Here is a 26,530-nt window from a genome sequence, read left to right on the forward strand (position 1 = left end):
CACAAAGCTATAATGTATATGAGAGTCTTCATCGAAAAGTGCCTCAAGCCTCTCATGTGCCCCTTGTTTGAGTTCACTGTATGACATTGAGCAGCAATTGTGTGCACTTGATTCAGGAAAGGCATTGAGCCTGGACAACATCTTGGCTGGTGCTGAGGACCTGTACACCAGACCCAGCTGTTCCTGTAGCCAACATTATGTCCCATCTACAAAAGTAGGACAAACCTAACCTGATTAACTACTGCTCTATCAGCTTCTAATCGAGTCATGGAAGGAATAGTGACATCAAGTGGAATTCCACTGACCCTCTGTTTTGGCTCTGCCAGAATCAGTTGACCCCAGACCTCATCACATCTGCAAAACCTGAAAAACAAGAGGTGAGGCTCTTGACTTCAAGGCATTTGACTAGGTAAAGCATCAAAATGTCTCCTGGCTCTTTGCTAAAGCAAAATAGTAAGATACATTACATCAGCACAGAAGAAAGAATATGTTTTTGCAGCTTGTGATTTTCTGACCCAGATGCTATACCATGATGGGACCAAGTTTGCAGGTCTTTGATTTTTTTCAAAGCATCAATGTTTCTTAATCCTCAAAAAATGATATTAGAAGTTTAAATTCTTTCTTTTGTTCAATGTCCTATTTAGCAAAACTGAAGAATTTTGCTTTTAATAGTGTCAGCTTCAATGGCTCAATGGTAGCACCTGCCACTTGAATCACAAGGTTCTGGGTTTAAGTCCCACTCCAGGGCTTGAACACACAAATCAATGCTGAAACTGCAGTGCAGTACTGAGTGAGTGCTGTACTGTTGGAGGTGCTCTCTTTTGGATGAGACATTAAACAGAGGCCCCACCAGCTTGCTCAGGTGAATTTAAAAGATCCCATTGAAAAAGAGCAGGGGAGTTATCCCCTGTGTCTTGGCTGGTATTTATTCCTCAATCAACATTACAAAACAGATCATCTGATGTGCACATTACATGACTACACTTCAAATAAGCACCAAATTGGCTGTAAAATGCCAAAGGTGGTTGTGAATGGCGTTATATAAATGCAAATCTTTCTTTGTAATTTATAGGTATGACTGATAAGATGCGTTCCGATTTCAATGTTATGAGAGATCTGTCTGTACATACAAGACTAGCACCAGAACAGAGAGAACAACGGTTGTGGCGTTTCATGGACTACATCCAAAAGTATGTTCTTGAATGAAATGAAAGTTGGAAAAATTCTTCGCCTTCAAAAGTATAAAAACCAAAATTTTGTAATAAAGCTTCTTGTAAAAAAAAAAAATTGGAGTATATCCTTTCTGTAGACTGTAATAAAATTTAAATTCAGTTCATTGTTTTAATTCTGCATCTGTATTGGTTACTTGGGTTAGTAGATGAACTCACTTTAATTTGAATGTTTGATGCAGTCCTATCTCAATTTCCTTGGCCTCGGCGTTTAGTCCAAGCCAGCACTGGGATTGGAGTCTGAGCCAGCTTGCACTGCTTACACTAAGAATTTATAATGTAATTTTCTTGTTCTTGGAGTGAGTCTGAAATTTGGATACTAGCAATTAGAGTACAAAATTAATTTGTTTAATTTATCCAATTTGCATATAATTACATAGCCTGGTTCTGTGCTCTATATTTGGTGAAACTGTTCAAGGCTGGCGTTTACTCCGTGTGAGCTGCCTTCATCTAGCTCTGTCAGCTTAACCTACTATTTCTTTGTGTTAATCTAGTTTCCCTTTAAATGCATGGGAAAATTCTGGCTCTCTTGTGCAAGCAGTCTGATGACACACATAGAAACTGCCAATTACAACCTGAACTATCTTTATATATTGTTCTATATTAATTATTTAATTTCTTTTAGATGCCATCAATGCAGAAAAATAGATTTTAGGCTTGAACTTATTAGTTTGCAATGAAATTTTAAACTTTTAATTTTAAACAGGGATGATAATGTACAGAAGGAACTCTCCGATTGGGGTCTCCAGTTTGATACCAAATTACACTCGCTGTCTGGCCGAGTAGTGCCTTCAGAGAAGATCCACCAAGGTGGAAAAATGGTAATGTGCAGGTGTAGAATGGAGTAGCAATTCTTTCCTTGTCTTAATTTAAGCATTTGAAATCCCAACCAGATTGTGAATGGCTATAAACAGTATTTAAATCCATATGTAAGAAGGAATTGCTAAATTCCCTCAGCCAAATAGTTCTTGAATCTATTTTATGGCAATGAGCCTTTGAAGCACTGTTGGTTAAGCCCAGCGTGAGGATACCTTCAGGACATCGATAGACATGTGGATTTAAGTAGCAACTAACTTTCAGCCATTGGCCAGCAATGTGTTCTTTATGACCGGTTATTACATTGGAATGCAAGCTACAATAGGCAGAAGGTAGTGAAATTAAGTGTATAAAAGTACTCTTGTAGGCAGGTAGTCTTTGTGATAAGTCTTGTTGGGAAAGTGGCTCGCAGAAATTTAGATTTACATTACTGTTACTTCAGCTTGGGAGCAGAGGAACTAGATTTGGCTCTGAGCTTGTTCTGCCATTCATCTAAGTCATGACTGATGTGAATCTCAACTTCATTTATCTGACTTGGTTCCATAATCCTCAAGACCTTTGCCATCATACAAATTTACAGCACAGAAGGCTGTTCGGCTTATCATACCAATTCCAGCTGTTAGAGCTATCCAATTGGTGCCAATCTTCTGCTCTTCAAAATGAACATGTTTCTTTATCAGGTATACATCCAATTCCCAAACTAGACTGGGGCTGTGCTAGTTAATGCTAGAGTTTCATAAATCTATTTATTTCCATGTAGCTATTGGTGGCTGGGAATATGATGACGTGGTACACAACAAAACTCTTGACTCTGGTTTCAGTGCTTTTAAAAAGTTTCTATTCACACACACAAACAGCAGCACTGCTAACGCAAGCATCAAACTACATTGCATGGATAGGATATGATTTTGTGAACTGATGTCATTAATAATTGCACAGTTTAGCATGTGTGAAAGTAAATTCTCAAAACTGTTGCTTTGCCTTACTGTAACTGTTGTATGCTGGCAATTTTTCTTAATTCAGTATGGAGAAGGAAAAACTAAAGATCTCTCTAGAATAGGTATGCATTTTAAAAAGCAATTTGTGTGTATGTTTAATTGCACTTTATGTTGTGACTATATTTTCAATGCATGGGTCCCATTTCTTTTCAGTTTGACTATAATCCTCAAGCAGCAGAGTGGTCCAGAGAAACCCGAGGTGCTTACCTGATTAATCCTATTCCACTGGAGAATTGGGTGTTGGTTTTCACCCGAAGGAATGCTGATGTAGCTAGGAGCCTCTTCCAAACTCTAGGCAAAGTAGTAAATGCAATGGGCATTAGGATGGAGAAGCCATTAATGTAAGTATTCAACAATACTAAGTATAGTTCACACTATTCCACCATTAGTCTAATTATATTGGGTAATTCACATGAGATACCATAAATATTCCTGTCAACTTTAGGAACAGGAACAGAAATTGGCTATTTAGCTCTTTGAGCCTATTGCTCCATTCAGTGAGATTATGGCTGACCTGTGACCTAACTTTATACCTGTCTTTGCCTCATAACTCATCTTTTGGTTAAAGAAAATCTATTAATCTCAGGTCAATTAATTTTAAATCCATCATCGACAGCCATTTGCTGATGAGTTCTAAACTTCTGCCACCTGTTGCCTGTAAAGGTGTTACCTGGTCATGGTGCTAAGAGGCCTGCTCCTAATATTAGGCTGATTTCCCCACTATTCCTAGATTCCCCAGTGGTGGAAATAGTTCCCCTCTGTGCCCAATCAGTTCCCTTTGTGAATGTGAGAGCATGGTGTAGTTTGGTTATCAACAGTTTTGAAAAAAAAAACACAATCTAAAATGAAAATATACAAGTAAAAACCTTCATACTGGCAATAAAATATAATGGTTGCCTGCAAGCGCCTGTTCTGCATCACTGAAATCTGAACTATGGACAGGAGGACACTTCATGCCAGGAAAGGAGGCCCAAAGAGGAAACCCTCCTCGTAGATGAACTTTGGAAGATTCATGCCTTTCAACGCCTTCATCAATACCACATCCTAGCAAACCAAATTGATTGAAAAACTTGGATCTCTTTGGCTTAATTTAAGGCATGCTGGACACATATATACTGTTGCATTGAGAAAAACTTAAAATGTTGACAAAGATTAGTTTGTGCCTAAGACAGCTCCAAGTTGCAAACAGAGGTGGGCTGTGAATAATAGTTTCTCTAAGGGAAAAGCCAGATCCTTCCTTCCCTTTTTAATGTAATTGTTTTCTCTATCCCTTCACGCAAAACTGGATTTTTAATGAAGTGGTCTCCAGCCCCTGATTCATCGTGGGAGGAGTTACATAATTAGTAACATGGAGTTAATTCACGGTGACTGTCCTGTAAATCTTGCTTTGGGCCTAACATCGATTCCCTACTCCAGTGAAGAAAGATTAACATCCTGCAGTCAGTGTGAGACGGTCTGGCATGAACCAAAGGACATCAATCAGATGGTCTTTGGAGAAAGCTGACGAGCAGCAAGCTGAGCAGGGGTCACTCATTCTTGATGCCATCTGTGGATAAAGAGTTCAGGTCTTAACAGAAGAGTGGAGATTGTGGATGGGGCCATTTTGTACCGTGCCCAATTTTCTTCCTCATTGATGTCTACTTCGTTTGCAATTCCTCAGATAATAACTGTCCATGACCATGGGCAGCAGGCCCTGTACAACATCATCCAGGCTTGAGCTGGCAAATTGCAAGTAACATTTGTGCCACAAATATCAGACAAAGACGATCTCCAACCAGAGGGAGTCTAACCTCCTGTTAATTTTTAATCACATTCCCACCATCAACTTTCTGCCATCACGATCCTAGGGATCAGAAACTTGACCAGAACAGTCCCATAAATGCCACAGTTGGGTGACCAGTTCAAAGATGAGGTATTTTGTGATGAATGGCTCTCCTGACTCCCCATTTACAAGTCAGGAGCATGATGGAATATATTCCACATGGGTGGGTGCGTGTAGCTGTGTCAGAGAAATTAACTTGAAACATTCACTCTTTCTCTCCACAGATGTTCCCTGACCTGAATATTTCCAGCCTTTTCTGTTATTGCTAACTTAATCTTGCTGGGTACTTTGCAGCTCTGAGTATCTATTTTGAATTGGCAAGTTGCTATTGTATTGTGATTATTTTGGGGCATTGATGGAAATGGAGGAAATTTTACATGGGTAGGTTCCAGCCATGACCACTTTCTGTGGCTACATTTGACGGGGTTATGCTATACATTGTCAATTGGATCTGGTCACTTCATTGTCCAAAAAAATCTTGTTTTATTGCTGTTCTAAAATTAGCATTTTTAATTGCAGGATTGAGGTGGAAGATCGCAGTGAGGCGTTTTTGAAGGCATTGCAGTCTAATGTTACTCAGTCTACAAGAATTGTAAGGGGACGTATTTATTTATTAGTTTAAAGAGATTTTAATCCAGTGTTACTTATCTCTGATTAAAGTTAAGCTTGCAATTGTGTATGTGTGGGAGTTAAAATGGCAGAACAGAATTTATTCCTTTTGGAGCCAGGTAATCTTTTTGAAAAGGTGAAAAATCCAAAATCTGTAAAAGGGGGTGGGGGGGGGGGGGGGAGACTTAATAGCACAGAAGAATTACGTCTATAGAATCCTAGACTGTGAATAAAAGTATCAAGTACACAACCAGTAGCAATGCTAAACTTGTCCAAATCATTGGTTGGGCTTTGGTTGAACAATATTGTCTAATTTTGGGCACTGATCTTTAGGAATCACATGAAATAGGTGCCAGAAAGATTCCTTAACATTACCCCATGGTTTTACTTAACAGAACTCTGAGCAATGGAGTCTCTTGGTGAGAGTAGTGAAGGTTTGGAGGAGTTCTAATAGATATGCTCAAGGTTTTGGAAGGATTTTGATGAAGGAAAAGGGCTGGTGGGAAGTGGAAGCAGGAAGCTCCCAATTATTTGTCAGTAATGTGGTCTCCTGCATAAAGCATCTCTAGGTTAGCCTTTCAAACGAGGAAAAATGGCATTATTGGTAAGTATTTCATAAAATTGAAGAGATCGGTTGATGGAATGATGAGATGGAAAGCATCCATTGCAGTGGTAGGCTTATGAAGAAAAATAAACCGCACAACAGTGGTAATTCTGTGTTCAAATTTAACTTTCATCCCCTCACCAGGTTGTTTGTGTTCTTCCATCTAACCGCAAAGACAAATATGATACAATCAAGAAATACTTGTGTGTTGAATGCCCTACCCCGAGTCAGTGTGTCGTCGCCCGCACTTTGAGCAAGCCACAGGCATTGATGGCTATTGCTACAAAAATTGCTTTACAAATAAATTGTAAGATGGGTGGTGAACTGTGGAGTGTTGAGATACCAGTAAGTATTTGCACTTGAATGAAAATCCACACGTTTTTCTGTATTGCAAAATAAAATGTTTCTTTGGACGTTTTTATGGCAAATTAAATGCCAGGGGAGAGAATACAACCTTAAATATCAAGGACTCGTTTTCTGTATCACAGCAGAGGAGACTGTTGCTGAGCTGTCTCAGCCCTCCTGTATTGTGTATTCAAAACAAGGAATAGTGTACAAATCGGCTCTCACTAATAGTGCAAAGCAAAGTGGTTACAGTGGATCAGAAAGGCGTTGTGGATTTGGTACTGAACTAGAAACTAGATGTGGTGAATTAAAATCTTAATGTGTCATTGTGAAATTAAGGTCACTTGATTTGGGAAAATTTGCACAAGTAGCTGATTTTGATTTTATTGTATCTTAAAGCATAGGTGACATTTTAACTTAGTAAATTTTTTACAGCTCAAACAGCTTATGGTGGTTGGAATAGATTGTTACCATGATAATGCTGCTGGGAGAAAGTCTATAGCGGGATTTGTAGCCAGTCTTAATCAATCAATAACAAGGTAAGCTCCGATTGGAAGATACCCGTCCGAAGCTGTAAATAATTAGGATACCTGTATCTCAAAACGTTTAAAATATTTCTCTCCATATAAAATTTGATAGTTTGCTCCTAATCTTTAGTTTGAAATTGAATTGAGTTTCCACATTTTCAGAAACTTAATATTGATTTTTCACAGAATCGCAGAGTTATTACGGTGCAGAAGGAGGCCATTTGGCCCATCACATCTGCACCGGCTCTCTGAATGAGCATTATGACTTAGTGCCATTCTCCTTTTCCGTACCCCTGCACATTGTTTCTATTCTAATGCCTGCTTGAATGCTTCAATTGAAGCTGCCTCCACCACACTTGCCGGCAGTGCATTCCAGACGTGAACCACTCACTGTGTGTGAAAGTTCTTTTCTCACATCTTCTTTTGAAAATCACTTTAAATATGTGCGCTCTTGTTGTCGATCCTTTTTATGAATGGGAACAGAGTCTCCCTCATTACTCTATCCAGCCCCCTCATGATTTTGAGCACCTCTATCAAATCTCCTCTTAGCCTTCACTCCTCCAACCTCTCACAACTCAAGTTACTCATCCCTGGAACCATTCTTGTAAATCTTGAAAGAAGCTGCTTCGTTCTTGCTGAATAGAGGGGAGCCGGAAGGTTTTTATCTGCAACACAATTCAAACCTTGAGGGGGAAGTTTTTTTTCAGATTTTGTTTGTCCTCTCTGTCTTCTATCCTCCACCACACATTTTCTGCTCTTTCACCCCCACCCCAGCTCTTCTATTTCAGATTGTTAAAAAAACTGTAGTAAATGACAAGGCACTTAAGACAGTAGTTTGGAAATAACACTAAGTGTGCAGTGTATTTCCATTGCGTATCATCATCTATTCTGATGCTTTCAGATGAAAGACCATGTGCTCAGCACCTTGAAATTAATATTGAGAACCTTCTAAAAAAAGCCAAGTCCTGAAGACTGGATTCTAAGTAATCATGTACTTAAACAATCTAATGCAATTTTCATCTGATGCTCTAGTTTTTATGCGGACAGCACTGAGGTCTCTGACCCAAAAATGGCCTGGTTCCTTAGTAAATTATCTTGACTATAGGACAAGATTTGTTCTTTGTAGGACTTGTCACAGTTTCTGTGGATCCAGCCTAGCTGCAAATTGTGGGTGGTGCAGCAACCAACATTTGTGAAGTTGCAGAAATGTTGATGGAGCTTTGCTCTGCTCTGCTCTCCCATAATAAATAAGATTTTCTACTCAAGGAATAAGTAAACTTACTTTTGGCTTGATTGACCTTGTTACTGTCTAATGAGTTGTCCACATTTTAAAAACTAAAAAGGCCTAGAACTGTGAAAGTGCTGGCCTAGTAGGATTTAGTGAAGAATGATGTAGCCAAGGTTTAATTGGAGTATTTGTTTTTGGTATTTTTGGAGAATCTAGTGTGCTATTTTATAATTGAGATGTTTTAATATCTGCTCTTCAAATGTTTATAAAGATGTGGGTATAAACTTGATTGCTGTGTGCAGGATTACACTGCAAAGTTTTCAAGTTGAAGACTTTAGGATGAACAACTCATTGATCTTGTGACTAGGTGGTTTTCTCGCTGCATCCTACAAGAGCGTGGACAAGAACTTGTAGATGGATTAAAAGTTTGCTTACAAGGTAGGTTCATGTTAAAATTGGATAAAAGCTGTTGTATACTTAAGAGCCAGAAATATGTACAAGGGAACAGTGACTTGTGTTGAATATTTTCATGATGGCCCCCTGGAAACATCAAAATTTATATATAAGTTACTTCTACAGGTTGGTAAGGTTGCATTTATTTAAAGATATGTATTTCAAAATTTTTGACCAGAGGTGTAGATGAATTTGACATATTAGTTTTCTGAGCGAAGACCACCAGAATATGTGGACTCATTGTATTCCTAAAAGTCAAGAAGCTGAGCTTAGTGTGATCACAATTTGACAAAAAATGTATTTTTTTTTCCAGCTTGCTTGTATGGTGCAGGAATTGTGGGATTATCCACCAATTCCTCCCAGGGACAAAGACAAAAATTGCTGGAAAAACTCAGCAGGCCTGACAGCATCTGTGGAGAGAAAGGCAGAGTTAACGTTTCTAGTCCGTATGACTCTTCAGATCTGAAAGAGTCACACGGTCTTGAAACGTTCACAGATGCTGTCAGGCCTGCTGAGTTTTTCCAGCAATTTTTGTCTTTGTTTCAGATTTCCAGCATCCGCAGTATTTTGCTTTTACCTCCCAGGGACAACTCGGCTGAAGCTAAGACAGCCAATGACGGAGAAACCCCCCCTGTCATCATGCTTTGATGTCACTTGCATGGAATTCCTCTGCAGATTTGATAGGCCCATGATTAATAACTTCTGGGTGGCATGATGCTGAAAGAAACAAGGGAATGAGATCTACAAAGCGCAGACAGTCAGCTTGAGAGGATCTTTTTGGCCCAGATTTTGAGATAGCAAGAGTGAAATTCAGTGTTTGTCATCATTCCTCCTCTGAAACTGCAAATTATGGAGTCTGTACATGAGCAATTCAACACTCAAATCCAGAAATTTGCTGTCAGTGAGCCTGCTTATTTGGAGTGTGTGTTGAAGTCCTTTCAGGCTGCAATCAATTACAAATCATTAAACTGGCAAGAACTTCTTCCCCTTTTAATGTTCTTAGTCTCGCCGTAAAAACTCTTAAAAGTTGTCATGTTAAATGAGGTGTAACTGGGTTCTAAAGCTGTATTAAGTTCATAATGTTTAAAAAGCCTCAGAGCAATTTTATATTTAGTATGCAGTAGCAACACTAGTGGTATTTTCCACTAACAGGATGCTGCCACCAAATCAAAAGGACATTCTGCCTACTACACATGCATCCTGAATTTCAGTGTCTGTGTGATATCAGGTACATAGGCCGTATGTCTCAACGATTGGTGGATGGTATCAAACAGCACATCCCTTCGGCTTTTTGCAATAGATAGAGTACTAACTGCTCAACCAAGCCTGTGCTTGCAAAACTCAGGACATGTTTAACATTAGATGTGATTCCTTGATTGGACAGCGCTTGCTGAAAAATCCCTAATGTGTTAAGAATTACACTGGCAACCGATATCATTGAGCTTGCAATGTAGTTCCTTTATGCTTTCTAGAAGCTACATGTGTTTGTTTGCAGAGACCTGTCCTCTGCAGGCGAAAACAATGTCTAGGCATTGCACCTTTTTTGAATTAAACAAAAGGATGGGGGTCACTGGTGCATTTTCTACAGCAACTCCTTGACCAATCAGAGCCAGCTTGCCAACCAATCAGCACCCTTTTCTCGTGCAGTATTAATTGTTGCTCCCATTGAAATTTGGAATTCTTGCACCAGTCCTGATGAGGATATAAAGCTTTGGCATGACTTCTTCAGAAATACTCACATTTTACATTTGTTGAATGTTAAATTCCTCCATAAATTCCAGATTTTATTTTGTACCTTTAGTCCAATAATTGGTGGACAATTATTATTGCATCATCTATATTAAAAAAAAAATAAAGTGAAAAGATTCGGTGATTTTCTTTTTTGCTTCCTGATTTGCTGTTTGAGAATACTGAAATATGTTATGTCTGCTTACCCTGCTTGTTGACATCACTTCTGTCAGACACTTGGGAGGTCCCCTTGGTGCCAGAAAGAAGCCAGTGTTGGAAGAGGCAAAGTGGGTGCCACTGAGATCTCTGGATCTTTATGGGCAACTTTCTCCCATATTAATGGTGATTGTCATTCCTTCACTGTTGACTGCAAAATCTGGGCCAGTGTGAGAGTTACTTCCAAACCAATGACGAGGGCTTGACAGGAGCAGCACCAGATATTCTTAAAAATGAGATATCAACTGGGTGAAACTATAACACAGGAGTACATGGCAAGTCAATTAGCATAAGCAACATGAAATTGGCAGTTAAGCGACCCCACAACCAACGGATCACTTGGAAGCTGTGCAGTCCTGCCACATTCAGTTGTGAATGGTGGTGGACAATTAAACAACTAACTGGAGGAAAAGGCCCCATATATATCCCCATCCCTCACTGAAGGGAGGAGCCCAGCACATCAATACAAAAGGCAAGGCTGAAGCATTTGTAACCCTCTTCAGCCAGAAGTGCCAAGTGAATGATCCATCCCGGCCTCTTCTTGAGGCCCCCAACATCTCAGATGTCAGTCTTCAATCAATTCAACTTACTCTGATGGAAGATTGACAGTGCTATCATACAATACTTACAATAATCTTATTGACACTTTGGGTTTTGCCAGGGCTACTTAGCTTCTGACCTCATTACAGCTTTGGTCCAAACATGGACAAAAGAGCAGAATTCAAGAGGTGAGATAAGTGTGACTGCCCTTGACATCAAGGTAACATTTGACCGAGTGTGGCATCAAGGAGTTGTAGCAAATCTGGAGTCATATGGGAAGCGGGTGAAAACTCTCTGCTAGTTAAAGTCGTATCTAGCACAAGGGAAGTTAGTTGTGGTCGTTGGAAGTCAGCCATCTCTGTGCCAGGGCATCACTGCAGGAGTTTCTCAGGGTAGTGTCCCAGGCCCAACCATCTTCAGCTGCTTCATCAATGATTAACCTTCCATCAGGTCAGAAGTGGGGATGTTTGCTGCTGATTGCGCAATGTTCACCATTCACGATGACTCAGATACTGAAGCTGTCGGTGACCATATGCAGCAAGACCTGGTAAACCATTCCGGTTTGGGCTGATGTGTGGTGCAAATGTCACTTGCCACTTAAATCCCAGGCAATGACTATCTATCTCCCCATGTCATTCAATGGCATTAGTATCGCTGAATCCCCCACTGTCAACATAATGGGAGTTAATGTTGACCAGAAACTGAACTGGACTAGCATATAAATAGTGGTTGTAAGAGCAGGTCAGAGGTTAGGAATTATGTGGTGAGTAATTCACCATCTGACTCCCCAAAGCCTGTCCACCATCTACAAGATATAAGTCAGGAGTGTGATGGAATACACCCCACTTGCCTAGCCAAGTGCAGCTCTAACAACACTCAAGAAGCTTGACACCAACCAGGGCAAAGCAGCCTGCTTGATTGGCATCCCATCCACCACCTTAAACATTCACTTTCTCCACCATTGATGCATGGTGGCAGCAGTATGTGCCATCCACGAGAGGCACTGCAGCAACTCAACAGGGCTCCTTTGACAGCACCTTCCAAACCTGTGACCTATACCAAGGAGGACAGGGCAGCAGATGCACAGAAGCACCTCTACCTGCAAATTTCCCTTCACGCTATTTTGATTTGGGGCTATATTGCCATTCCTTTGCTGTCGTTAGGTCAGAATCCTGTACTCCTTTTCTAACAACACTGTGGGTGTACTTACACCACATGGACTGAATTGGTTCAAGAAGGCAGCTCAGCACTACCTTTTCGAGGCCAATTAGGGATGGCCAATAAATGTTGGTCTTGCCAGCAATGACCACATCCCATGAAAGAATTAAAAAAGATAAACAATGCAGGATCTAAAATGATGAAACAAATCTGGGCACCTAAAGACCTTTAACCTTGCATCAGTAACTAACATTATTTGAATTGATCATTGGGCACAAACTTGAAGATCACCTATATGAAAATTTCTGGATTCTCCACTAGTAAGCAGTGTGGGAGTTGAATCAGTTTTTGAGCCTAGTTCCCCAGTGAAAGGGCAAGATTGGTTGTGGATTAGTTACAAGGGATGTTTTCTATTAAGTTCAGTAATGCTACTTAATTTGTTAAATTTTGATTCCCTCAGCTGCTTTAAAGACATGGCATGCGTACAACAAGTGTCTACCTGGTCGTATCATCGTGTACCGTGATGGAGTTGGTGATGGGCAGCTCAACACAGTGGTGAATTATGAAGTTCCACAGCTGCTAGATTGTTTGAGATATCTCACTGACTACAAGTGAGTTATGCAAATTCTCAAAGGCCTAAGCAGTATGAGCAGTGTATTTTGCCGTTTTTATTGGCACATCTAGCAAATATTTCTTTTTCAGTCCGAAGCTATCGGTGATTGTTGTGAAGAAGCGTGTTAATGCAAGGTTTTTTTCACAATCTGGTGGAAGATTACAGAACCCACCTCCTGGCACTGTCATTGATACAGATGTCACAAGACCAGAATGGTAAAGTATAGTTTTAAAGATTCAAACATTATTATAGATTAAAGGATTTTAGTTGACCAGTTTTTTGCAGATAAAAATCAGACTCTTAGATGTGTGCTTTTTTTTTTCAGGTATGACTTCTATATAGTCAGCCAGTCAGTGAAAGTTGGAACAGTTACACCAACGCACTATAATGTAGTGTATGACAGCAGCAACTTGAAACCAGATTACATGCAGCGGCTAACCTACAAGCTGTGCCACATGTATTACAATTGGCCGGTGAGTGAAGTGACCTCTGCTTTTATTTACTAAAACTGACCAGGCTGGAGGCTTGAATGTTCCAATGTTTTAAAGTAACCCCATCTTAAAAAAATAAATTTGTTTCTCAGGCATCAGCTGCCAGACTTTTGAGGCTCGAGTTAACTTGTTTGTCACTTGAAAGTTACTACAAAGTGAACGGGAAGCTTGACTGTTTGAATTTTTTTAGTATGCGAAGCTTAGCATCCATTCACCATCCATTGTGGGGTAGAATGTTACAGTGCAAAAGCAAAGTTGTTGTGGAGTGGACCCTGCTCCTTGCCAACCAGCCCTGAGTCATAATGCCTCTCACTGGGGAGGAAATCCAGCCCTTAGGAGCAGCTCCATTGGTCTCAGCAGTGCCAAGAACCCATTACTGGGCGCTGCCTTGACTGCAACCAGGAACAGGAAAAAGGCTGATGGATCCTGGAACCAGGTAAGTCTGGGGTCTTGGGCAGAGGAGGTTTGGACTGTTTAGTTTGGGTGGGTGGGGTGTGTTTAATGGAGCAGGGCGGGTACTACCTTATGGGGTTTCCCCCAATCTGCACAGGGAGCAAACCCCCCCCCACCCACCCCCTGCCCACTCCAACTGTTTTATAGCCTGTGCAGCATATTATCGCAGCCAATTGGCTTGGTAAAGAGTCTAAATGACCCTTGATTTATCCTGCTTCTCTACCACCCCCCCCCCCCCCAAATATTATGGGAATGGGCATGGAGGTGGTGGGGTGGGCACCCACCCTTCATTACATGCCCCCCCCCAGCTGAAAACATATCCAGCAGGGGGCACATGAAATGCAGTTCGTGTCTTCTCTCAATTATTTGGACTTTTTTTAATTCAGTCATACAGTTTCTATTTTCAAGTCCTGGCATAATCCTAACCAATCACCTCTACTCAGAATATCTTTAGTTGCCATTTGTTGGGAATATGTATGTATTTAGAGCTTACTGGGAAGAGCAGGAAGCTTGTTTGAATGTGCAAAAGAAACGGGCAGGGAGAAATTCATTTTCAAACACAAAATGTGTGGAGGTTAAATCATTGCAATATTTCAAACTAATCCAGGGAAGTTGAACCAGAGGATGTAATTGAGAATTGAATAAAAATTAAACTAAGGTTGTTCTTGACTGAGGATGGGATTTTCCCCTCTGGTGGTGGGTGGGAGAAGCTGTGTTCTCCCCACTGGCCACAAAGGTGGGTTTTCGGGCCCGATTGTCCACTTGTCATCTCATTAAATATGCATCAGGAAACGCGTCATATCGCCGGCGGGTGTACTCTGATTCGCCCGCCCCACCATATCGCCGGTGGGTGTACTCTGATTCGCCCGCCCCACCATATCGACAGTGGGTGTACTCTGACTCGCCCGCCCCGCCATAATCTCAGTGGAACCTCACCCAGGGCACCATTCATTTTCTTGATAACTGCAGCCCAGGATTTCTCCAGGTTAGAGATGGTCCTCAAACCAAAGAAACATGCAGCCCCAAGTTTAGTAATGTGTCGCTGGATCACCTCTGGATGCCTTTGAGGACCGCTCTGACCTTCTCTACCCTTGTGGAGGAGGCCACCCAAGTCACCAATCTGGCCTGGTAGGAGTGTTTTTGGTGGTGTGTCAACTCCGTTTGGAAACGAGCTGGGATCCAATGTCACAAACAGATGAATGATCTCATCTGCACAGCGAGGGTAAGTCAACCTTCTCGTCACTCTTGCCACATTCTCACAAGCCCCTCAGGCTTTCACAGAATGACACTCTGCAGGGAACTTGCACACTACCAGCACAAGGGACATCACCACACTCGCTCCTACACACCTGGGCTCCACTCAGTGCATACACAAGGCCGATATGCTTATCACCTGCCTTGGCACGCTTCATGCTCTCTCTCAATCCATCTGTCTTTATGCAGGCCAAGCTCGCCCATATTAAAAGGGAGTTGCCCCAAACCAGTGGGGGCATGCCAGAGATCAGAGCCCTCACCCAGTATGAGGAACAAGCAGTATAACTGGCCGGAGAAGACCGGGACCGTTACCTGTGGCAACATTGAGACTGGTGGCACACATCTAAGTGAGGACCCTGCACCAGCCGACCCTTTATCGCAAGACTGAGTGCAGTGTGGTATTTTGTACATTGCTGCCATGCACTAATTATCTCTTCTCTTTGGGGCCTCGGTGGCTCCTTGCAGGCGTTGCCTGTCTTTTACCAGGACCTGATCAAAGTCTGGAATATGGTCACCTCACGACGCAGCTCTCCCCTGTCAGGAGTAGCGGCTATCGTCAGAGAGCCGCTGCTCAGGAATCCGCCCCTCCGTCCTTTTCAGTGGTTGGCGGAGAGGAGGGCTGTGGCCGCAGGGGTGACCAGGATCGGGGACGTGCTGGGTGGCGGAGGACTGGGCTGGATGCTCCCACAGGAGTTGGCGCATCACGCGTCTGTGAGTGTCCAAGTCGCAGCCGATGCCATCCAAGACCTGAGAACGGTCGTGCTCGGACCTGATGTTATTTTGGGTCTTGAGGTGGCCCAGGTGTGCGGTGGTCTTCCGTCTGAACGTTCCCCTGTTCGGACAGAATTCCACATTGGCCCCAAGCCCCGAACCCTCCCTCGGGTGCTGGTGCCCCACAATATGAGCTGCCTCGGGGACATGCCCTCTGTGCCATTTGGCACGGCAAAGAGGAGCTTTTTGTACGGACTGCTGCTGCACACTTTCCATTTTCTCGCCCTTGTCCGTCGACTGGACGCACCCTGGCGTGCCTTGTTGCCGTCCGGCGGCGGAGGCCCCCGATGGGAGGCCCTCTACGGAGGTATCCTCCCCCTTTCTATCGGGGACCTGGGTTGGAGGGTGTTGCATGCAGCAGTCCCCTATAATAGGAGAATGCATAGGTTCACGGACTCTCAGGACACATGCCCTTTTTGCGGTCTTGTGGAGTCCGTGGACCATGCATATATAGGGTGTGGTAGGCTGCACTCCCTTTTTAGTTATTTGAAAAACCTTTTACTGATGTTTTGTTTGCACTTCAGCCCCACGCTCCTGATCTATGGGCACCCGGTGCGGAAGGGGGTCGGGAAGGAGGAGGACCTCCTCGTGAACCTGCTCCTGGGCCTGGCCAAGTTGGCTATTAACAGGTCCAGGCAGCGGGTGATCGACGGGGGAGTCCCGCCCGATTGTTTGTCCCTCTTCCGCGGCTACGTTCGCGGCCGCATGTCCCTGGAGAGGGAGCACGCGGTGTCTGCTGGCACTCTCGAGGCCTTCCGTGCTTGGTGGGCACCGCGGGGACTGGGGTGTTTTGACCCCTTTAATCACATTTTGATTTAAAGTTTGTAAGGTTCCTTTAAACTTTGTTCTTGGTTTTACAGCTGACCTGAATTAGGAGCTGTGCCTGATTTATCCCAGTTTTGTTGATTTGGTTTAATTGTTTTGACTCTATAAGAGTTACCAATGACACAGGGACACAGAGCCAGCCCTTCCTTTCCAGGCCCCTCAACTCTTCCGATGAGGATCCTGGGGACACAACAATGGAAGACCTGTCACAGCGCTCACCCACACTCTCCACCAGTGCAGACACACCTTGGTGAGGTTTAGATCTAGAGCAGGCTCAGGGTCACAATCTGGTGAGCACAGCAGTTTCTGGTCCACAGCAGGCAGTGGCTAAAACATCCAAGGTCACTGGCACTCAGGATTGCTGGAGGCCAGGATTCTGCTGAGTCTTAAGTCAAATGACGAGCCTATGGACTCTGTCTTAACGCAGATGTTGGAGCTGCAGCGATTCACTGGAAGGTAGGAGTTGCACTGCAATCGTCAGTGCATTCATGACAGTGAGCCATGCGTCTGGTGAAGCACCTCAAGGTGATGCATATCAAGATCATACTAGATGGTTCCTTCAACTGTAACACATCATATGGATGTCACACTGCTGAGCTTGGCGAGTGTTTAGGTGAGGGTTCGCTGAGCAGAACATATGGACTAGTATGACATCCCTTTTGACGATAGCCTTGCGGGTGCAATGCAGACAAGCCCAAAGAGGGGCATTCCCAACATTCACAGTGGAGGTGGAGGCAGCCTGCTGACCGCTACACTGTTGTCTGTGATGACTTTGGCGAGCGCCCTCTGGAGGTTGCAATGTATGATGGAGTCCGTCCACATTCAGTCTGATGTGCTGGCACACAGGTCAACACTGGCAGGATGGCAGGGAAGACCTTGGAGACCTTAGTCCAGGACATTGGTCCTGAACTGCGCCAGGAGATGCACTCCAGTGCTGTAGGCTATTCAAGAGGGGGCCAAGACACCTCGATCTCACTCCAGGTGCCCTTCTCAAGGAGTCAGCCAGAGGCCCCTGGGCATTCATAGGGATGAGAATCAGCAGCTGGACACCTGGGGAGAGCCTAGATGATTCTAGGAGCACCCAGTTGATCCCACTCTCCACTGCCTGTGACCCCATCACCTCCAGCTCCACAAGTCATGGGCGGGTGCGCCTGGCCCTCAGCAGAAGACCCAAAGCGGGCTGCAGCCCTCCAGAGGGCGCTCGCCAAAGTCATCACAGACAACAGTGTAGCGGTCAGCAGGCTGCCTCCACCTCCACTGTGAATGTTGGGGATGCCCCTCTTTGGGCTTGTCTGCATTGCACCCGCAAGGCTATCGTCAAAAGGGATGTCATACTAGTCCATATGTTCTGCTCAGCGAACCCTCACCTAAACACTCGCCAAGCTCAGCAGTGTGACATCCATATGATGTGTTACAGTTGAAGGAACCATCTAGTATGATCTTGATATGCATCACCTTGAGGTGCTTCACCAGACGCATGGCTCACTGTCATGAATGCACTGACGATTGCAGTGCAACTCCTACCTTTTGTAGGCTGCTGGAGAGACGCTTGAAGAGGCAGTACCTTCTGTCATGTGTTGCCGGAACGCCCCTCTGCAGGCGGAGCATCATCTCGGTGAGGCCACATGCTCCCAAGGCTCTGTCACCCCTCAGATGATCAGGAAAGGTGAGTCTAATGTGTAACTACTGATTGTCGGATTGAAGAGGATGGGTGAGATGAGACGGCTTGCAATGCTGGTGGCGATGTGAGCCCTTTCATGGAGGGCACTTGTCTGAGAGGATGACCACTGCTACTCATCATCCTCCTAGAATCTGGTAGCTATGAGGACCTTGTGCACGCCTCTTGCCCTGCTGCCTCGGCTTTGTCAACCTTATCAGCCTCCGCCCTCTCAATGTCATTCTTATCGGAGGAGACATGCAGCTTCTCTTGTTTTGGCATCTGGCAAGCTCTCCCCCTTTGCAGAGCCAGGTTATGCAGGGTGCAGCAAGCCACAATGATCTGTGAGACTGTCTGGAGAAGTGGACTGGAGTGTGCCACCATACTTGTCGGGGCATTGGCATTGTATCTTCAAGATGTCAATGGTTTGCTCTATCAATTGTGTGGTAGAATGAGCATCGTTGTACCTTAGTTGGCTTTTGTGCCACACAGGTGCCATCAGCTACGTCCTTTGTAGGTAGTCTTTGCCACCAAGCCAACCCTGGATCTTGTGTAGTCCCTCGAAGATGCCCATGATCTGCGATATAATCAAGATGTAGGAATCATGGCAGCTTTCTGGGATCTGGAGCAAACTTGTATGATGTGTTACTCGTTGCAGACGAGCTGTGTGTTGAGCGAGTGGAACACTTTCCTGTTGATGTATTGCACTGCTTGTTGCCACAGAGTTCATATAGCCACATGAGTGCAGTGGATGGCACCCTGTTAGGAATTCCAAGATGGCAGCAAAGCCCAGCTCTGGCTGCCTGGCTAGCTTGATCTCTGGAGGAGTGCATATAATTGTGGGCCTTAGCAAAAATGGTGTTCATCACCAGCTGTGTGCACCTCAGTGGACATGTGAGATCCTGCAGAGGTCTCTAGTGGAGCCCTGGAACGAGCGTTTCGTATAGAAGTTGAGAGTGGCGGTGACTTTGACAGCCACTGGCAATGGATATCCTGCCAGTTCCCATGACATCAACTCCTGGAGAATGTGGCAGTTGTGAGCCACCAGATCCCTGGACGTATGGAGGCATCAATGGTGCACTCGCGTTCACCTGGAGAAAAAATGTGCGTCTTTTCCCCCCCCCCCCCCCCCCCCCCCCCCCCCCCCCCCCCCAGTGCAGTGATCAAATTCTCTTAGAAGCTCTAAGAACCCTCCCGAGCAGTGTTATTTCATTTTCTAGTGCAACATACCTACAGTTTGAAAGATGGTGGCCCTCAGGTTTTGCTACCAGACCACTTCACACCTCCTATGTGACTGTGCAAATACCTTCATCCTGGAGAAGCATAATGTAAGGGCTCCTCCCTCCAATAACTAAGTCCTCCCCCTGTAATCCTGGACCCCATTTATAATTGAGGTTGTTACCCCTGAGTTGTTTGAGGTGGATGCTCCCAAGTCCCATGTTGACCTTACCCCTCCACATCTTGAGGCTTACTGTATGGGGACCTCCACCCTATGAGACCTAGTGCCCACCCATACACTACCTGTTCCCGGTCTATAGGCTGCAGATGCCCTGCTCCCTAACTGTGACTCTGCCATCTGTGGCCCAGTACTATGCTCACAACATCTGGGACCAACATGCTTGAGGTGATGACCATGCCTTCGTGCGCCATGCTGGGCATGACTGACATGCCCTCCCCCTCCCTAGATTGGGACAAAGACTATCTTTGCAATCTCAGTTGTCTAAACTGAAGTGCTTCCTTACTCTGCTCTCGGCTTTCCTCTTCTTCCCCCACCACACCTCCAGTCATGTCTGTGTTCACCCTTCCCCAACCAAGCCTTTGCCCTCTGGACCGTCCCCTTGCCTCCCCACACTCTGCTGCCTCAATCAAGACTTTGCCCTCCATCACACTTCAACCCATCTCCCCCACTTACCACTGGCCTGGTAAATATTGCCTTGTTTGTGAAAACCCCCTGAAATCGATGTGCTGCTGACTGCGCAGCCTGGCACGGAGTTGGAGGACCCGCAAGCACAGCACAATGCAAAGTGGGTGACCATTCCCTGAAGTCACAAGTGCACCTGGCGAACTGCACTTCAGGTTGTGTATATCCAATCCTGCATCAGGTCAGTGTAATTAGACACCGCCGTGGCCTTTTGATCCTGTGTGGGGGCATGATTCCAGCACGATGCCTTGATAATGAGCATCCATAATATGCTAATGCATTCACATTTTGCACCTGACATGATGAAGCAGGAAACACATTCCGCTATTGAAATCTGCAGCACTCTATCTGTTTTCACGCCAATAGAAAACTGACTTTTTTGCTCTTGTGCTGCCTGCCATTATGCCAGCCACTGACTGGACTGGAAAATCCGGCCTGAGTTTTTGTGCTCAAAGTAATATCCTAGGCAGATTGAAGGCCAAAACATTGGGCTGATGCTATGATGGGTGAGTTGGTATACATGAGCGAACTTTGGCTGAATGAATCTAATCAATGCCATTTCTTAATTTAGGCCACATTGTCATTTGAAAAATCCAAGTAAGATGCAATGGAACCATATGAGTTTTTTTTTGTATAGTGGTTTGAGAAGCTTATTATATTTTTGATTACTTTGTCTTAAACAGTGAATTGTTTGCTCTTGCTTCAGGTGGTTGATTAAAGGGGTATCATGTTGCAGTTCAGAAAGAACATAGGAATGTGGGAGTAGGCCATTCAGCCCTTGAGCCTGATCTACCATTCAATCATGGCTGATCATCCACTTCAGTGCTTTTTCCTACACTATCCCCATATCCGTTTGTCATTGGTATTTAGAAATGTCAATCTCAGCTTTAAACATACTCAATGACTGCTTCCACAGAGATAAAAACAAAAAAACTGCGGATGCTGGAAATCCAAAACAAAAACAGAATTACCTGGAAAAACTCAGCAGGTCTGGCAGCATCGGCGGAGAAGAAAAGAGTTGACGTTTCGAGTCCTCATGACCCTTCGACAGAACTGTCGAAGGGTCATGAGGACTCGAAACGTCAACTCTTTTCTTCTCCGCCGATGCTGCCAGACCTGCTGAGTTTTTCCAGGTAATTCTGTTTTTGACTGCTTCCACAGTCCACTGGGGTAGAGAATTTCAAAGGTTCACAACCCGCCGAGTAAAGAAAAATCTCATCTCGGTCTTAAGTGGCTTTCTGCTTATTTAAAAACTGTCCCCCCTGGTTCTAGACTCCCCAACTAGGGGAAACATCTTATCTGCATCTACCCTGTCTATCCCTATTTTGTAGGTTTCAATAAGATCAGCTCCCATGCTTTCAAACTCTAGAGAATACAGGCCCTGTTTTCCCCAATCTCTCTTCATAAGACAGTCCTGCCATCCCAGGAACAAGTCTGGTGAACCTTTGTTGTACTCCCTCTATGGCAATAAAATCCTCCCTTAGATAAGGGGGCCATAACTGCACACACTATTCCAGGTGTGGTCTAACCAAGGCCCTGTACAATTGAGAAAGACTTCACCACTATTCCTTTATTCAAATCCTCTTGTGATAAAGGCATGACTGCATTTCATCCAAAAAAAAAACAAAACTAATGTATTTGCATCTTAAATGCTGAATTTAACCTAAGCTTTTGTGCTTGAAAATGCGTAAAATCTTTGTAAATGAACTAATTTTGTTTTGTATGTCTCTTTTATAGGGTGTCATCCGTGTGCCTGCCCCCTGCCAGTATGCTCACAAGCTAGCCTTCTTAGTGGGACAGAGTATTCACCGAGAACCCAGTCTGGCATTGGCAGACCGACTTTATTACCTGTGAACATAACAAGCCACCGTGTTTCCTGTTGTGATCACTGCTTAAAAAAGCAACTTTATAAAATTTGCCAAGGATATATTTTCTAGACCAGTGAAATTTTCAAATGTTTGGGCACATTAGTATGAATGGAAAACCAGACCCATTCCTGTATTCATTCCATCTGGCTATTCATTTGTTTGCACACAGTCTCTGGCAGCTTTTTAAATATCTTATGTTTTCTGCAACCACAAGTTGAGGCAAATGTTGCTGAGATTTAGATTCCCTTTCCCTGAGCAACCTTAGTATTTACTAATGTTAAGTTCTGTGACTTAAAGCAACATAGAATCATAGAAATTATTGTGCACCATGTCCGGTGTGCTCCTGATAGCTTGATTGGAGCAGCCTGCTCTATAATCTCCTTTCCCAGTCTCCTTTGATTTTCTTTTTCTAACGTGTGCCCAGTTCCATGTTAAGTGTGTCTTCTAATAACCCTAAAATTCCAACTACTTGCTTATCAAAGGTTAGAGTTATGGGAGGTGGCCATTTGACCTGCCTCTCTCTCCATTTTCTGCAAAACATCTATCCACTTTGCCCTATTTCTTCACCCTTTGCCCATAACTTGTTAATTAAAAAAAACATAATTGTTTTTGTTAATTTCTGTTTTGAAATGTATTATGGGTTCACTGTTTCAGGTAGAGGCTTCCATTGGAGGAGAAGCCAAATTTGTGAATTTGTCTTTATAGCAATGACCCCACATTCCTTTTTTTTATTCAATCACTGGATGTGGGCATCGCTGGGCTGACATGTATTACCCTTGAGAAGATGATGGTTCTTAAACTGCTGCAGTGTTTGTCAATGCTGTTACGTAGGGAGCTCCAGGATTCTGACTCATTCCTAATACTAATCTGGTGTTCCACCTTCATCTCCTAATAGTGACCTGTACTACAAACAGTACCTACTGTGGTTTAACTAATGACTTGTACAAATTCAGTACTGCTCATTTTCTGTAGTGCCCATGTATAGAACACAGAATCGCATTTACTTTATCTGTTCTTTTCTACCAGCATTCCCTCCAATTTAAAGATCTGTGTGTCTACACCTTCAGTTAGCTCACTTACTCTACAGTTTACCATCTTACTGCTCAGGGTAAATTGCAGGTTTCCTCAATGTACTGCATGATCCTTCTGTGCCTTTCAGTGCATTCACAGGCACCAGGGCTCCTCTAGTTTCTCATCTGTGTTTATTCTTCTGTGATCCTGGATGGTGAACATCTGCATGATATTTGATCATGAAGGGTGTGCAGCTGAGCCTGGCCCTGCCCTCACCAGATCATGTTTGCTGACAGCAGGAGTCACCAAGTAGCTGAGACGAGACAAAACAGAAAATGCTGGAAAAACTCAGGTCTAACAGCATCTGTGGTGAAAAAAAAGTTAACCTTTTGAGTCCTTATGACTCTTCAGAGCTCTGTTGCTGTTGGACCTGAGTTTTTCCAGCATTTTCTGTTTTTGTTTCTGATTTCTAGCATCTGCAATATTTTGCTCTTAGCTTAGTGGACAACCTAAGGAGAATTTCAGTTCCCCAGTCGAGGGTTACTGAAGTTGATTGTAAGCCTTTGCTGTGATCGGAACAGACTGGACAATCTAATCTGGAAGGTACACAGCAATACCTTTTCCTGATCAGCCACATGTGGCAGCTTTGCAGTTGTCATCGGGATTAATTTTGGCTCAAATTAAATGTTTTTTTTTTACACAAGGCTAGACTGGAAGTATATAAACACCTTGTCCTCCCAATCCCCCAGATTATTTTCTTTCTGGCATAGTATATTCAAGTGGCAGCCAAGGGGACAGTATCTGTTTATGCCTTGTCAGATGCCACTCTGCACACCTTGAGGTGACGTGTAAGCACTGCCTAGTGATGGCCTGATGGTTCAATGGGAAGAACGCTGGCCGTCTGCCTACAGTAATGCAGCTGAGGTTATAAACTTGGGATCATGGGCAAGGATCCCTATTCCCTTCACTCCACTATGTAGTGCATTGGACCGGAGTAAATGGATCTTTTTAATCAAATTTTGTTTCAAGGGTGGGGGCGGCTGCTGGATGTCAAGCTTGGTCTAAGTCAGGTTTACTTTGACAGTTTTGCAAACTACTGGAACCAGCTGAATTTACTGTATTAGCACATGTCCAAGTGGGCATCAGTTGGATAAATTACTTGTTGTGAATAAATAATTGAGTTTTTCTGTGTAAAGTACATTTTTGAATCATTTTGCCAACCTGTGACTTTTTGAACCACTCCTGTATTGGTTTTTGCTATAATGTCTGTTAGATGGTATCATTTAGTTACTTAAAATGCACATTTTCCAATGATCTCTTTTTGACAACTGTAAATGTTGGACTGTTGAATTTGTTGGGATGTCAAGTGCTGTAGATGTTTTTGGTGAAACTGTATCCTAGTAAAGGTTCTGCCAAAACTGTGGGTATGTGGCAGGAACAGCCATGGCATTATTGTAAATAAAATATTTACTTATTTTTGATTTTGTTAACGTTACAAGAGTTTAGCATGGGCAGAAATGTTAATTGTAAATATTGCACTTAGCACAGTGGCAAAATTTGAGTTTCAAATCTTCAGCCAGGATGATTACTGTTTTTTAGTTCTTTAATTTGGCTGTATTAATTTTAAGAAATGTTCAGTAGTTCTGTGGCTGTAGTCAGCAGTTGAGAAATAACTGCTTCTAGCAGACAGGTTCTGCAAACACCATGCATAATAAAATGTGCTTTTGGTGTCCAAGTATCTGCTGTGACCAGATGCAGATTAAAACGGGCCCCAGTTTGCTAGGACCTAAATGCTGATCTCTTGAACAATTAATAGACATTCCTTTGATTATAGTATTTTTGTTAGCTCTTGTGCAGAACAGGTATGGAATTTTAAACATCTACCAATTGACAACACAGTCCTGTCATGAATATTACCAAATTCAATGTTAAATGTGTAAGAATGAGTTGCTCTTTTTAAAAAGAGTGTTGGAATGTGCTGGAAAGGATTCACTGCTTCCTTTGGGTTATGTATTGGCCTTATTTAACTTGGTGAAACGGTTCGTAGAAGACCTGGTTTGTAGATCAGTATCTGGGAGTTGCTGTGATCAGTTTCATGAGTATCTTCAGTGTATGTGCATGTGGTTTGTGAGGACACCACCTGTTCTTGTGCATATCCTTTCGCCAAGATGTGCCAAGTCCTTAGCACTGATCACTACTGATGCCTTTAACGTGGTGAACCATGTTTTTTTGCTGGTATGAATGATACCAAGTATCTAATAGTGGTTAACTAAAATGGTCTTAATTTTTAAAACTTCTTTCTAGGTATGTTGTAAAGCTAACGTGCTGCTCATCCCCAATTGCCCATCAGTAAATGGTGAGCTGCCTTCTTGAACCGCTGCAGTCCATGTGGTGTAGGTGCACCCACAATGCTGTTAGGAAGGGAGTTCCAGGATTTTGATCCTTGTTAGGTTGTTTGTGGAGCTGTAAACTTACTTTGTGCCTTTTGTTTGTCTATTTCTGCATGTACATTGAATCAATTCATAGCTGGTTCAAAATAAAAGCGTTGGAGGTTGTGAAGTGATGGTTGATGTTTCTTCACACATGCATTCAATGTGTAAATTATGGACCAGTCCAAATTTGCTTGAGGTTGCACCAGGATGTGATTAAATGTTTCACTCATGTTTAAAGACCTGATGCTATGTAGTCCAGCCCATCAACAAAGCATCTGGCTGGTAGCTGGGGATATGTGACCCTGCACTTGTTTATGATATCAGCTAGGTTGTTAATACAACCTACTCGGTTCTCTTTGCACAGGTTAATTCTGTATTAAATTTATTAGTGAATATCATCTTATGGTCCCTAGTTTTGGATTTCCCTGCAAATGCAGATATTTCTATATATTTAATCTTTTAAGCCCTTCAAAATTTTAAAGACCTCTATCAGATCATCTGCTGTCATCTAAATGGAAGAGTCCCAGCCTGTTTAATGCTTCCTGATAGTAGTACTATCTCATTTCTGGTATCACTGAATTGTAATAGTGCAGAAGGAGGCCATTTGGCCCATGTCTGCACCAGCTCTCCAAATGAGCATAAGATTGTTGTCATTCTCCTCCCTTTTTCCCCATAACCCTGCGCATTGTTTCTATTTAAATAACCTATTTCCCTCTTGACTGCCTTGATTGAACCTGCCTCCACCACACTTCCAGGTAGTGCATCCCAGACCCAAACCACTTGCTGTGTGAAAGTTCTTTCTCTCATCGCATTTGCTGCTTTTGTAAGTCACTAACTCTATGCCCTCTCGTTCTTGACCCTTTTACGAGCGGGAACATTTTCTTCCTATCTAATCGGTCCAGCCCCCTCGTGATTTTGAACATCTCTTTCAAATCCCCCCTTAGCTGCCTTCCCTCCAAGA

At 43.4% G+C, this 26,530-nt stretch overlaps 1 protein-coding gene across 1 annotated transcript in view; it reads left to right on the top strand.

The window, feature by feature from the left end:
- The window catches only part of piwil1 (piwi-like RNA-mediated gene silencing 1), a 41,374-nt gene extending 19,262 nt beyond the window's left edge, over positions 1-22,112 (top strand). The window contains exons 10-20 of the mRNA XM_041202823.1: positions 1,073-1,190; positions 1,936-2,050; positions 3,197-3,384; positions 5,385-5,457; positions 6,223-6,423; positions 6,859-6,962; positions 8,546-8,616; positions 12,734-12,884; positions 12,976-13,101; positions 13,212-13,359; positions 21,996-22,112. Coding sequence (XP_041058757.1) covers positions 1,073-1,190; positions 1,936-2,050; positions 3,197-3,384; positions 5,385-5,457; positions 6,223-6,423; positions 6,859-6,962; positions 8,546-8,616; positions 12,734-12,884; positions 12,976-13,101; positions 13,212-13,359; positions 21,996-22,112 — 1,412 coding nt within the window. The remainder of the gene's footprint in view (positions 1-1,072; positions 1,191-1,935; positions 2,051-3,196; positions 3,385-5,384; positions 5,458-6,222; positions 6,424-6,858; positions 6,963-8,545; positions 8,617-12,733; positions 12,885-12,975; positions 13,102-13,211; positions 13,360-21,995) is intronic.
- The last annotated feature ends 4,418 nt before the right edge of the window (positions 22,113-26,530 follow it).

The sequence above is a fragment of the Carcharodon carcharias genome, chromosome 13 (assembly GCF_017639515.1).
Source record: "Carcharodon carcharias isolate sCarCar2 chromosome 13, sCarCar2.pri, whole genome shotgun sequence".
Classification (NCBI taxonomy): Eukaryota; Metazoa; Chordata; class Chondrichthyes; order Lamniformes; family Lamnidae; genus Carcharodon; species Carcharodon carcharias.